The following is a 13796-nucleotide window of genomic DNA, read 5'->3' on the forward strand; positions in this document are numbered from 1 at the left end:
TTTTTTTTTAAATTCGAAAATTTAAAATTTATTTTCAGTTTTAAAATTTATATGTTGTAATTTTGCAGTATTAGGTGAAATTAATTTTTCCGTGTTATAAATTTCCAACGTTTTTTATTTTACGTTTAAAATAGGTTGGAGTTGTGAATAGTGTCATTTATTAGTTGCGGCCCGAGTTGCGGCCTGCAGGGTTACAGCAGTTGGGACCTGGACCGCAACTGTAGAGGAATGATGATGTGGAAGGGACTTGGGACCGAAAATGGGGACGGGGTTATTGATGCCCTAAGTTAACAGTTGGGAAGAACACTAGAAATCTAGAATGTTCTAAGCAGAAGCTGCTAGACAATAAAGAATTAGGCAGCATCAGCTGTCATAAAGGGAAAAAATGGCATCTTTGAGTTCAGTAGTCGCCACAACTACAAGAACTGCAATTCCAGCCATTTCTTCAATCGCATCGTCTCCTTTATCTTCCACCTCTTTCACAAGGCTATTCAAAATCCCATCTTTCGGGTTGCTCAGTCTCTCTGCAGCTCGCAAATCGGGTCTTTTCAAAGCTGTAGCGAACCCATCTTCTGTTTCTGTCGAAATGGATTCGGAACAATCGACGCAGGTGATGATTTCGTTTTACTTTTTCTGATTTGAGATTGAATTGTGATTCGGAGATTTTGATTTTTTGTTTTGGATGTTTTCTTGGAGCAGAACGGCGCCGTATTGCCAGAATTGATGGTGAGTTTTTCTTTATCATCTCATTTTCTAAGTGATGATTAATCTGTTGCCATGGTGGCTTGAATGAACCATGTATTTGTATATGGTCAAGTTGTAATTTTTGGCAATTCAGTTTAGAGCCATAAACCGCTTTATTGAGATGTTAACATTTTTGGATTTTTTGAACAACAATATACAGACTTAAGTAAAAACTGTTCTAATTTGAGGGCTGAAAATGTTATACGAAGAAACTTGTACACATATGATAGTAAATGTTAGTGTAAATGTTTGAACAAACCAGCTCCAATAGAAAAGACAGACTTCTTGATCAATTCCTACCTCTTAGTTGTTTGTAGGTTTAAATAATCTTCCAAGTGACTTTTATAGACTGCAATTCAACTATGGAAACAGTCCATTCCCATGGTTTTCGTGGCTGATAAATTTTAATGAAGAAAACGGAGAAAACGTTCTCACGAAATTAGGAATAACCGAGAACTGGGTAGAAGATACACCAATGAATCTTCACCTTGTGTTAGACTCATCCTCAACTCGTTCAGATTGTGAAAAAGTGGTCATTTTGCATTTACTTATCATTTGTTACTTTCGTACTACTGTTTTCTTCTATTGGGGTTCTGTCCTTTCAGTTTGCCTCAATTATAATTTTGACTGACTAGTTTAAGAATGGAAAGTATGTTTGATCAACCATCTGGCTACTATTGGTATTTTTGACTATGTATTGCAATATCTCATACTGTTAGCATGTTTGGACAGACTGAATTTATGGTGGAAATGACATGTGAGGGCTGTGTAAATTCTGTCAAGAATAAGTTGGAGACTGTTGACGGTGAGGACCTTATAAGTAATGCTGCTGGTATAGCCAGTTACGGTAGTTTCATTCTACAGTTTATCGATGATTTTTTGCTCATTGCTCGACTTGTAGGCGTTAAAAAAGTAGATGTGGACTTAACTGATCAGGTTGTAAGGGTTCTTGGAAATTCACCTGTCAAGATTTTGGCTGAAGCATTGGAGCAGACTGGACGGAAGGCCAGATTAATTGGACAAGGTCTACCTGATGGTAAGCTTTGAAGTTCTGCTTTTTTGTCCTCTATCTCGGTAATATGTTTACATGGCTGTGGAAGTCTGTCTCCAGTAATGTTCATGCTTCAGCTCTCCGGAGTGCTGGTTCATCTGGATGTTCTCTATTTTAGGGGGATAATACTTTTCTGAGTTGGAAGGATCATAGAAATATCAATGAACCTTGTAAACTTGATTGATGGTGCAGATTTTCTAGTATCGGCAGCTGTTGCTGAATTTAAAGGCCCATATATATATGGTGTTGTCCGCATAGCCCAAGTTAATATGGAACTGGCTAGGATAGAAGCTAACTTCAGCGGTTTGCCCCCTGGAAAGCACGGTTGGTCGATCAATCAATTTGGTGATCTCACAAAGGGTGCTGCCAGCACTGGTAAAATCTATAATCCCTCGAAGGATGAAAAAGAGGTTGGTATCGTTTCCCTTGTCAATATTAGGTTAATTAACCATAGCTCTGCTCATTCTGCATATTCTTTGGGTTTCATGGCCTTAATTTAACCTGAAAGTATGCTCTTCCAGCCACTGGGTGACCTGGGAACACTGGAAGTCGATGAAAAAGGCGAGGCATTCTATTCTGGGGCGAAGGAGAAGCTGAGGGTTGCAGACATTATTGGACGAGCCATAGCAGTGTATGGAAGTGAAGATAAATCAGATGAAGGCATTGCAGCTGCAGTGGTTGCTAGAAGTGCAGGAGTTGGTGAGAACTACAAAAAGCTTTGCACTTGTGATGGCACAACCATTTGGGAAGCAACCAATGCAGATTTTGTTAGCAGCAAAGTTTAAGCTTCATATATTGTAGTATGTCTCAAGGCATCAACTTGGTCTTAAATAAATGTTGGTAATACATTACTGAGTACAGCCTCTTAGAACACTAGCAACAGAAACAACCAATTATTCCTAAATATTTTTTCTGGACCACAGTCAACTTCCCTCTTACTTTTGGTACATTTCATCCTGAGCTGAGTACTCACATCTTGTAATCAGCCTATGTTCTTCGAGCCACGATCGTTGAAATTGGTGTGCTTTTTTCGACCTTGGGCATTATAAATCTACAAACCATGTGAAACATCAGCTTGCTCAATCTCTGTGGCGGATCAAACCATCTCTCTTGGCCATTTCGTAAAGGGCAATGGCTGTCAGGACTTTTGCATCAGCAGTTTTACGCCACAGATCTCGATAGGGAACTACATGCACCTGGATCAGCTCACCGTGATCTCGAAGACCTGTTTCTTTCCCCTGTAGTTGTCTTATAATCTCTTTATCCACACTTCCTCTGTACAGAAACAGACCAATGCCTTCATCACATCCGCCCTGGTATTTGAAATATCAGTTTAACAAAGAAAAGAGAGAGAAATATAAATATCACAATGTAACAAAGGAGTATTCTGAAGTAAATAAATAAAATACACTCACCGGAGATGGGAATACTTGGTTTCCAGTTGAAGTATCTAAAAAGGCAGTAAGATCAACTAGATCATCGATGTTTAAGTGTAACCCTGTCTCCTCCTGGACCTGTCAGAAAAGATATATAAGTGTATGACAGGTATTCCACACCTATTGTTCCTGACAAAAAAATAATGAACTACTGCAGAATCTGATTCTTGAATACAATTGGATCTAACATCTTGTGACAAGTCTTCAGTTATAGTTGCTAGTGAGTGAAAATCAGTTGCAACAGGAAAAGCTAGGTTATATGAGATAAATAGTAGCATAAAAGATGCAGAGAAAGAGACCTCGCGAACAGCTGTTCCAACTATATCACCCTTGTCATCATCCAACATCCCAGCTGGTAATTCCAACATAAGCTTTCCAACAGGAACCCTAACCGTCCATGGTCGAAGAAGTTGATCAAATAATAGGATATATAAATTCATGGTAACGTATAACTGCCTAGAAGTTAGAACAACAAAAATAATGAACCTACCTGCTCTGTCAGCACTGCATATGTCTCTCCATCTCAATCTAAAAGGATCAGCACTGCAACAGCGGGTCCTCGTGCAAAAACTATTCCTGGAACCTATCCATTTATGTACAATAGATCTTTTATTAGCTTAACAAATAGAGAATCACGCTACACTACACAAAAATGTTTAGTTTTAGAAGAAATTATCTCCAGCTTCACCCGTTCTGCCCAAACTTCCTACTTCCCACCACCCTGGGATTAGATTACTTTAATCATTTTTCTAGGAGTTATGAGTAAGATATCATTCAATAAATTGTTCTCCTGTCACTTAAATAATCCATTTACCAACTTCACTCGACGTATACGGGGAAAAAGTGAAAAGTAAACAAAGAAGTGCAAAGGTAAAGAAAGAAGTGTAAAGTGAAAAGTAAACAATATAGTATTTGAACACTAAGGAGCATTAGTCAAGAAAGACTTGTTACAGGGACATGAGGTACCTTATTCCCTGATTGTTTATGAACTATATCTGCTTTGAACTTCAAAAATCCAACGCGCTTCCCAAACATGTCTATTCCCTATCATCAACAATTAAAAGATCTCAGATAACTTAAGGATGTAAATAAATATCATTCTCATAACAAAGTTTGTGATACCAGCTATGCTTATAATTTAATCATTGCCCTTGTGCGATTACACATAAAATAGAAAAGAATGTGGTTCTGAACTCTTGTCAGTTGTGCAAACACAAATGCATTAATTATGGTTTCACAATGAGATTATACAATCATAAACAGTGATATGCTTATATAGCCCGGCAAACATCAGCAAATAAGTAACTGGATTTTTTATTTATAAGTATTTGAGACAGTCTAATATAGCAATATTAATCTAACACTTCAGTTATTACAGTGGAAAACTGTAAACATTGTAGTATAATTGAAACATGCCTCCTCCTCTGCCAGTATAGAAAACTTATTTGTGAACCCTTTCTGATAAATTGCATCAGTAAGATTTGAGTACATGACTTGTAGTCTGAACTTTGGCCTAGCTCTAAATTTGTCATTCTGATGAAAGTTAAGGTTATTCTACAGATAGCACCATCCCTAAATTTGAATAAAGGTTGGGTTGTTCTACTGGAATCTTTTCATATTGCTCCAAAATGAATTAGATATAATTAATTAGGAAATTCTTAATACACCAAGAAAAGTAATAGCCTCAATCTGATGGATTTAGTTCTTTTACAAACCTGAATGATGACTTGTCTTAAATACATGTCTCCATTTGAAAGCAGTCCATTTTCTGTTTGAATGTTTTTCAACCATTGTTTGAATAAGGAACATTCTATGGCATTCCTGCAACAAATATGAACTCACTAAAATCAGACAACCAGGTAAAGCACTGATGCAGCATTTCTAAACACCTCATTCCCATTTGATATAACATGAACAAGATAAAAAATACTAAGATATTAATAAAATGCAATTTCAAAATCAAGTGGTACTTCAACAATTCTGACAGCAAAGAATGCTGCGGAATGCAAGTGATGCTAGCTTATACTTATAAACCAACAAAAGTTCAGCATCTAAACATAAACCATAAAACACATCATCAGCTATATGAGTTCCTTTAACTTCAAATGACAACTTGATCCTCCAACCTTTCCTTTTAGGCCATCCACAATAGGAATAGCCCAGCAATAGCCCAGCCATAGCCTAGCCACAAACTACTCCTGCCACATCATCAACACTAAAAATCCTCCTGCCACATCATCAAAACAAACAAATAGCCTAGCCATAGCCTAGCCACATCACTCAAAATTATATAAAATAAATAATTAACAATCACACAAAATACGGAATTAAATTTACCACACACATACGGAAAAATTCAATAATAATATTAAAATTTTAAAAAGTACATTAATTAAAAAAACACACTTCATTAAAATTAAAATAACATTACAACATCCTCATTAATGAGTTTGTCCCACATTGAAAGTGGAACATAAAACATTCAAGGATGTCTCTATAAAAGAGAAACAACCAAGAATGAGTTTGTCCCACATCGAAAGTGGAACATAAAACATCCAAGGATGTCTCTATAAAAAAGAAACAACCAAGAATGAGTTTGTCCCACATCGAAAGTGGAACATAAAACATTCAAGGATGTCTCTATAAAAGAGAAACAACCAAGAATGAGTTTGTCCCACATCGAAAGTGGAACATAAAACATTCACGGATGTCGCTATAAAAGAGAAACAACCAAGAATGAGTTCCACAAAAAAAATATTAAATAAAAAAAATTAAAAAATCCGCTGGGCGATGCGCTCGGCGATCCGGAGCGCTGCAATAGCGCCGAGCGGATCGCCCAGCGCACCGCCTAGCGCCACGGAACCGCCGAGCGCTAGGCGGTTTTTAAATCCGGAAACCGCTAGGCGGTTGCAATAGATCGCCTAGCGCCGGCGCTCGGCTAAGCGGTGCGCGAGGCGCTATTGTGGATGCTCTTACAATCCCTACATAAGGGGGATGTTTTCTTAGAAATCAGAATTGAAATGAGCATGTTATCAATATACTGATTATGGCCTACAAAGAAACTCAAAAAAAGGTGTGTATCTGTTCTCATATTCTTTTTTGCAACTTCATACATTTAGCTAGAAACACTGAAAAAGATAAAGCAAAAATTTCAGACAAATGCTGGTACATTCGCGGCCATATTTCCCCCCTTTGATATATCCTAACCACTAACTAACATACACTGATACACGTTGCTTCTCTGCTGGGAAAAGTAACAACATCATAAAGAGATGGTAGAGTACAAACTTAAACAATGTCAAATTACAAATGCTATTATGAATCTTCACCATATATTAACAAGATTACAATACGAAGTGCAAGTATGCATAGAGATAATCAAGGTTGGAACTTGAAAACTCTCTCCCTATTATTTCAACATAGCCAATAACGAATTAATGATATGGCATAATTCGAATTAGTAACAGCTCAACGCTCAAATGTGAATTACGATCTGCCGATATAAATCAAAATCACAGATTCACAACAAATTGAGCTGGTATACTAGAATTAGACTGAAAATATGCCTGAAATCTGACTCGGAGACACCGGGGGAAGCTACGATGGTGACGGTTTGGTCGAGTCGAATGAGTGAGTTCGGAGGCGGTCGACTCGGAGGTCATATTCGAAGCGAGAATTGGAGTAGCTTTATGAAGAGGGCGAATTGGAAAATGAGCTGACTCAGTGCGTAAGGGGGCGGTGGCAGCTGAGTGGAAGCGCCGGGAAACTGCTGCCAAAGAAGCGGTTGGGGAAGAAGAAAAAGTGATCGCATTTTCGTACCAATTTTGGGGGAAAAATAGTCATCTTTGATTTCTTTACATAAAAATTTATGTACGTACGTCCCTCAAAAATAGTCTCACACGCATATAATAATGTCTTCTATCTTAATATTAATCCAAACTGATAAGCTACTCTAAACATAGATAATGCTAAGGAACAAACTCCTAATTCTCAATTTTTTACATAAAATTACTAAAACATCTCTAGAAAGTAATCTCTAATTAGGAGTACTAGTAACCAAACAGTCTAAATCATTCTCCATCACCTAACAAGTAAAATAACAAAGAATTAACATAAACTGGTAACTTAAATACTCATACTCAATTCTCCATCACATTCTTAAACATTAAAATATAGGAGCATCAACTTATCACGATCTACATTATTAAAATGTCTCAAAAAAAAGAATCTCACGTGACGAACTGTTGATTGAACGTTTCTATGTAGTAGTAAATAAATGTTTCATGATTTCATCTAAATCTTGGTAATATTTTTTCACATTATAAACCAATAAAAAAATATAATAAAATCAAGGAAAAATCTGCCATCAACATCATTGATCTCAGAAAGTCCGATTTTCATGAAATTACAAGGAAATTTCCTACTCGAATAATATAAAGCCACCAATTTTGTCTTGTAACATGATTCATAATAATTTCAATATTAAACACTCTATTTATAGTCGGTATATATGTACAAGCAGACCATGCATTAATTTATAGAGATGGGTTTGGCGGTGGTGGTTCTGCCGCTAACGAAGCTCGGCGGGGCGGCTCCGCTTCTGATGGTGTCTTTGCTTTGGCCATTCGCGGTGAAGTTCGGCTTCAGCTACGGGCCGCTCCGGGAGATCTGCTGGGACATGGCCGACGCACTGCGGGTGTTGATGTTTCGGGTGAGACGGGTAGCGTTGGACGGTTGGCGGAGGGCGATGCGTTTAGGCTACGAGAGGCGGGCAGATGAGGAAAATTTGCTTGCCCTTTCAATGCTTGCACTCTAATTTCTTTGTTTGCTTATATTGCTACAAATTTTTCATCTCTTTTGTTTAATCAATTAGTAATTAGTTTCTAGAATAGCACCTCGTTATCACAAATTAAACCCTCGTTATTTTCCAAGTTTTCATCAGCGTGCTAATCCCTCAAATCACAAGAATTAATTTTAACTTACATAAAAGGGGACAACTGACAAGTGTAGATTTAAAATGAAAAATGGGGATCACTAAAGTTCTACTTTAATTTATTTGGATATATGTAAGGGGATTAGAAAAGTCTGGATAGTCCTAATAAATTTTATTTATATTATTAAAATACATATGAATTGAGATACAACACTTGCTCCCATCGGATAAAGTTGCATGACACGAAACAAAACAAAACAAAACAAAAAGAAAATAAATAAACAAGTAACAATAAAGTAGGTAGCTAGAATTGAAATTTAGAGATGTCATGAAAATGGATTTAAAAGTGAAATTTGAGCTTCCAGTTGCTCCAAACGCTCATCGGCTTCTTCGCCGGAGCTCCGTACACCGGCGGCGGGGAAGGAGCAGCGTAAATCGGAGGCAAGGAAGGGGCACCGTAAAACGGCCGGGAAGGAGCACCGTACATCGGCGGCAAGGAAGGAGCATTGTAAATCGGCCACGGTTCAACAGCAGGAGCAGGAGCAGGAGTAGGGGCGCCGGAAAAGACGTTAATGACTAGCCTCATCCCGTTTTCACAGTGTGTGCCATTGCCAACACCGCATAGGTACCACTTTCTCCCGGGGGTCGCGAGGGTAATTTTGTCATTACCACTTCTCAGAGACTCCCCCGGCTGCGGCACCGTGCATGATTTGAAGTCGCTTCCGTTCACTTTGTACACATTATGATCTCCCACAGCATACTTAAAAGCTGAAGAAGAAGAAGAAGAAAAGTGTTAATAAAATATTGCTCCCTCTCCTCTGTCCCATGTTTAGTTGTGTGTAAATGCTATGTGACAATATAAATTTCAAAATAGCTGATGAGTTTGTTGTTAGGAATTACTCTCCATACTCCACATTTATAAAGTAGCTAGAATAAATTAATTAACGTACGTACTAATTGTGTCTCCGACGTAGAACACTTTGTCTTGTGCCCACGCACTGTAATTGACGTTTAGTTTCCAACCATTATCGTCTCCAACAACGTAATCGACTGCGAAAGCAGGGGCTGCCATTGCTGCAGCGACCATCACCGCTAGCAAGAAAGCTTTGGAGGCCATGAGCTGATTTTGCAACTCAAAATGCAGCAGTTTTATTTTCTTTCAGTTTGGTTATGGAGGTAGGTAGTGTTACATATTGATTAGCTATGTATTTATAGTAGATTTAAGGGTGAGGGAAAGTAGGCATGCAGCCGGCCAAAACCAACATAGTATAGGCCGCAAGTTTGATACTGTCTTATACTAGTAATATATAATTATTGGCCTATATATGCCAAAGCTAGATGATGGGGTGCGTACTAAACAAGCCCAACAGCAATGACGGCCCATCAGCCCAAAGCCCAAGGAAGAGTATGAGTTCGGCATTACCAAAGAGTTCGGCCTCAGCCTACAGCTCGGTAAAAGCCAACCAATCAAGCATTACCCTCAGGTCGGCATCAAGCTCTACTCTCAGATCGGCAACCAAAGCAGTTCGGTCTCAGTATTCGACCGAACAAGGAGTTAGTGGACCCATACAGGATTTCCACAACTTCCAACACACCCACTACCACGTGGTGTCAACTCAGGCCACGATCGTAGGCCATGACCTACGCTACATCCACGATCTTAGGCCATGACCTACACGACATCCACGACTTAGGGTGGTGATGCAAGCCACGATCTTAGTTCAATATATAAATAGAACTTAGATCTGATAGACAGAGGTTAAGCTCTCTAGAGATAAAATATCATATAGCAAGTCTGTGTTGTAAGCTGTAATCCCAGATCAAGCAATACAATCTTGCCCTCCCTTCTTCCCGTGGACGTAGATTTACTTCAGTAAATCGAACCACGTAAATTCATTGTGTCGTAGTCTTTATTCTCTACCAGCATCTACTAACATCAGAAATTCGCGGACTCATCACTGGCGCCGTCTGTGGGAAACAGAGAACAAAATTTGTGATAAAGCGAATTTTTGACCCTTTTCCACCCCAAAAATGCGTACCAGATCACGTAACACCCGTAACACCGTTCGCGATAACCAGGAGGAAGCTAGTCCAGCCCGCAGCTCTGGGAAACAGCCTCGGGAGACTACCTCCTGTTCTCACGGTGAAGGAACTAGCCGCTCCAAAAGCCGTCACACCGAGTCTTCCCAGCAGCCCGATTTGAACGAGGCTGTCAAGCTGTTTTTGGCTGAAAAGCAGGAGGAATTCTTAACCTTCCTGCAAAAAAGCCAAAAGCAGCCGGAGACGAAAACGGCGGATTCTCCCTCTCCCTCCATACGAGACAGTCACTACCGCAGTAGTGTCATGTCTTCCAGGAGAAAGAATCCTCGGTACCGGAATCACAGGAGAACTCCATCTCCTCCATACCGAAGAAATGTCGGGTTCGCCATGTACGGAGCATTGAGGACTCCGTTCTCGGACGATATTACCCGAACTCCCCTACCACAGAACTACCGAACTCCGTCGATAACCTATGACGGACTCGTGGATCCTCATGATTTCTTGGGACGCTATCAATATAACATGGCGAACCAGGGTCTCAACGAGGTTCACATGTGCAAGCTGTTTCCCGAGCTGCTCATCGGGAACGCAAGAAGGTGGTTCGATAGCCTCCCCCAAGGCAGCATTAGATCTTACCGAGATCTAATGGATGCATTCCATAGGAGGTTCTTTCAGAAAGCGGAAGTCCGAATCACTTCGGCTCAGCTGCTTTCCATTCGTCAAGGTCGCGACGAAAAAATCAGCGACTTTATGACAAGATTCCACAAGGAATGCCTGCAAGTAGACGATCTCAACGATCTGCTTGTCATCTCGGCATTCCAAAATGGAATCCTGCCCGGAGCTCTCTACAGGAAGCTCGTTGAGTGCGGTCCGCTGACAGCTCAGGAAATGTGGGACATTGCGGACCAGTACTCCCGGACCGATGAGGCAGACCGTCGCAAACGGTCGTTAGACAGCTCATCGTCCCGAGGAGACAGAAGGAAGCCCGATCATAGCGATCAGGGGCATCCTCGCCGGACTCCATTTGAAAGAATTCAAAGGGCTCCGGTGCAAGACAGATTGGGACCCCGTCTCAATCCCGAGAAGCCGCCCGCTCAGTTCGTACCGCTGAACAAGCCGAGAGCGGAAATTTTCGAACTGCACTCTGACCTGTTCGAAAAGCCAAAGCGGATGACGAAATCAGCCGCGCGCCGACCCCAGGATAACTACTGCTCCTACCATCAAGACCACGGTCACGATACCGAGGAGTGCAGAAACTTGGCTGCAGGTATCGATGTTCTTGTGAAGGCAGGGACATTGAAAAAATACCAAAGCAAGCAGTCAAAGAAGAATAAGAAGCAGAGAGGTGCGAACTGCGCTCCTCAGGATCCGAAAAGGCAGCCGGATCCCGAAGACGATGACGAGCCGCAATATGATGGAGTAATCCAGACTATTGACGCTCTCCCTGCCGGGAAGACCAAGTCGTCCCTGAAGTCAGAGCGCAGAGGCTCCAATCGAGAGGAGCCAACGCATAAAAGGCTGAAGCAGGACGAAGTGATTACGTTCTCGGATGCTGATCCCGTCCCGGCCATCTCTCCTCACCAAGACGCCATTGTCATCCAAGCCGGAGTGGCAAACAAACTGATCCACAGGGTGTTTGTGGATACAGGAGCGTCAGTCAGCATTCTTTTTAAAGAGTGCTTCGACAAACTAGAAGTGGACCCAGCTCGGCTCAGTCCGGCTCCGCTTCCCCTGAAGAGCTTCGCCCAGGAGGACACCCGCCCTGAAGGTATTATCAGCCTTCCGATCACGGTGGGGAAAGCGCCTACTAGCTCCAGTACGATGATTGAGTTTTTCGTGGTGAAAGCTCGGTCCCCGTACAACGTCATCCTGGGAAGAGACTGGCTCAACACAGTTCGGGCCATTTGCTCCACTTATCACCTCACCATCAAGATCCCTACTAAAGGAGGGATAGCGGTCATCCGAGGTGACCAAAAGAGAGCAAAGGAATGTCTGCAAATTGCGCTTAGAAGTGCCGAGCAGTCAGATCGGCACCACCAAGCATAGCAATCACAGCAGCCGGAGTCAGAGGCAATGACCGAAGTCATACCGGAGCCGAATTCGATGACAGTTCAGCTGTACGAAGACGATCCATCCAGAACGGTTAAGATCGGCTTCGCGGGAACGCCTCTACTTCGGGAAAAAACCATCCAGCTCCTCAAGGAGTATAAAGACGTCTTTGCATGGTCTCCGTTGGACATGACCGGAGTGCCCCCCGAGGTAATCACTCATCGGTTAAATATTGATCCTTCGGTCCGGCCGATAAAACAGAAGCAAAGACTCTTTGCGGCAGAACGAAGTCAAGTCATCCATGACGAAGTCCGTCAATTATTGAAGGCGGATGTGTTATTCGAAGTGAAGTATCCTTCGTGGGTGGCCAATCCTGTCATGATCAAGAAAAAGGAAGGAGGATGGCGGATGTGCATAGATTTCACCGATCTAAATAAGCACTGTCCCAAAGATTGCTATCCCCTTCCGAACATAGATAAAAAAGTAGAAGCTTTGATAGGCTTTGAAATTTTTTGTTTTCTTGATCTGTACAAAGGATACCATCAAGTTTTAATGGATGAGATTGACGCTTCAAAAACGGCCTTCATTACTGATTTCGGCATTTTCGCTTATAAAAAGATGCCATTCGGTTTAAAGAATGCCGGAGCCACTTATCAAAGGATGGTAGACAAGCTTTTTCGGCACCTGATTGGAAAGGAGGTCGAAGTGTATGTTGACGATATAGTCGTCAAAAGCAAAAGCACTTCGGAGTACGAGCACAACCTCAAGTCCACTCTCAACGTGCTCAAGAAAGCCAACCTCAAACTTAATCCCCAAAAGTGTACCTTTTTGGTAGATTCGGGAAAGTTTCTGGGTTGTTGGGTTTCAAAGAACGGACTCAAGGCAAACCCCTCAAAAGTTCAAGTCGTTCAGAACATGGCAATGCCGAAGTCCATACATGACGTGCAAAGGCTAACCGGATGTCTAGCCGCACTGAATCGATTCCTTTCCCAAGCAGCCGAAAAGCAACTGCCGTTCTTCAAGGTGTTGAAAAAGGCACCAAAGTTCGAGTGGGGAGCCGAGCAGAAAAAGGCCTTTGACGAGCTCAAAAGTTATCTAGCCGAGCTTCCTATTCTCTCTGCTCCAACCGAAGCCGAAGTAATATTCTTATACTTAGCGGCATCGGATCAAACGATCAGCGCGGTGCTTGTACGAGAAGAAGGCCTAAAGCAGCTTCCCATCTATTTTACAAGCCGAGCATTAAGAGGTCCAGAAACCAGGTATCAACCTCTGGAAAAGATTGCTCTGGCATTAGTAAATGCAGCAAGGAGACTGCGGCCATACTTCTATGCTCACAAGGTATGCGTCTTAACTGATCTGCCACTTCGGCAAGTGTTGACCAAACCAGAAGCATCAGGCAGAATCGCCAAGTGGGCTATAGAGTTGGGAGAGCACACAATTGAATATCTACCTCGGAAAGCCATCAAGGGACAAGCCTTGGCAGATTTTCTTGCAGAAGCAAAGTTCGATCAAGCAATTCCTGTTATTGCCGAACAGAAGAATT

At 41.5% G+C, this 13796-nt stretch overlaps 2 protein-coding genes and 1 pseudogene across 2 annotated transcripts; 1 reads left to right on the top strand and 2 right to left on the bottom strand.

Moving 5' to 3' along the window:
- The first annotated feature begins 334 nt into the window (after positions 1–334).
- On the top strand, positions 335–2699 carry LOC121800149 (copper chaperone for superoxide dismutase, chloroplastic/cytosolic-like). Its single transcript, XM_042199738.1, has 6 exons — positions 335–610; positions 700–726; positions 1477–1549; positions 1646–1780; positions 1988–2205; positions 2317–2699. The coding sequence occupies exons 1-6, from the start codon at positions 386–388 to the stop codon at positions 2578–2580; spliced, it is 942 nt and encodes a 313-aa protein (XP_042055672.1). The 5' UTR covers positions 335–385; the 3' UTR covers positions 2581–2699.
- LOC121800150 lies at positions 2564–7120 on the bottom strand (annotated as a pseudogene).
- Positions 7121–7720: 600 nt separating this feature from the next.
- On the bottom strand, positions 7721–9317 carry LOC121798133 (blue copper protein 1a-like). Its single transcript, XM_042196981.1, has 2 exons — positions 9119–9317; positions 7721–8932 (listed from the first exon to the last, which is right to left on the bottom strand). The coding sequence occupies exons 1-2, from the start codon at positions 9279–9281 to the stop codon at positions 8505–8507; spliced, it is 591 nt and encodes a 196-aa protein (XP_042052915.1). The 5' UTR covers positions 9282–9317; the 3' UTR covers positions 7721–8504.
- Between the last annotated feature and the right edge of the window lie 4479 nt (positions 9318–13796).

The sequence above is a fragment of the Salvia splendens genome, chromosome 4, assembly GCF_004379255.2.
Source record: "Salvia splendens isolate huo1 chromosome 4, SspV2, whole genome shotgun sequence".
In the NCBI taxonomy this organism is placed as follows: domain Eukaryota; kingdom Viridiplantae; phylum Streptophyta; class Magnoliopsida; order Lamiales; family Lamiaceae; genus Salvia; species Salvia splendens.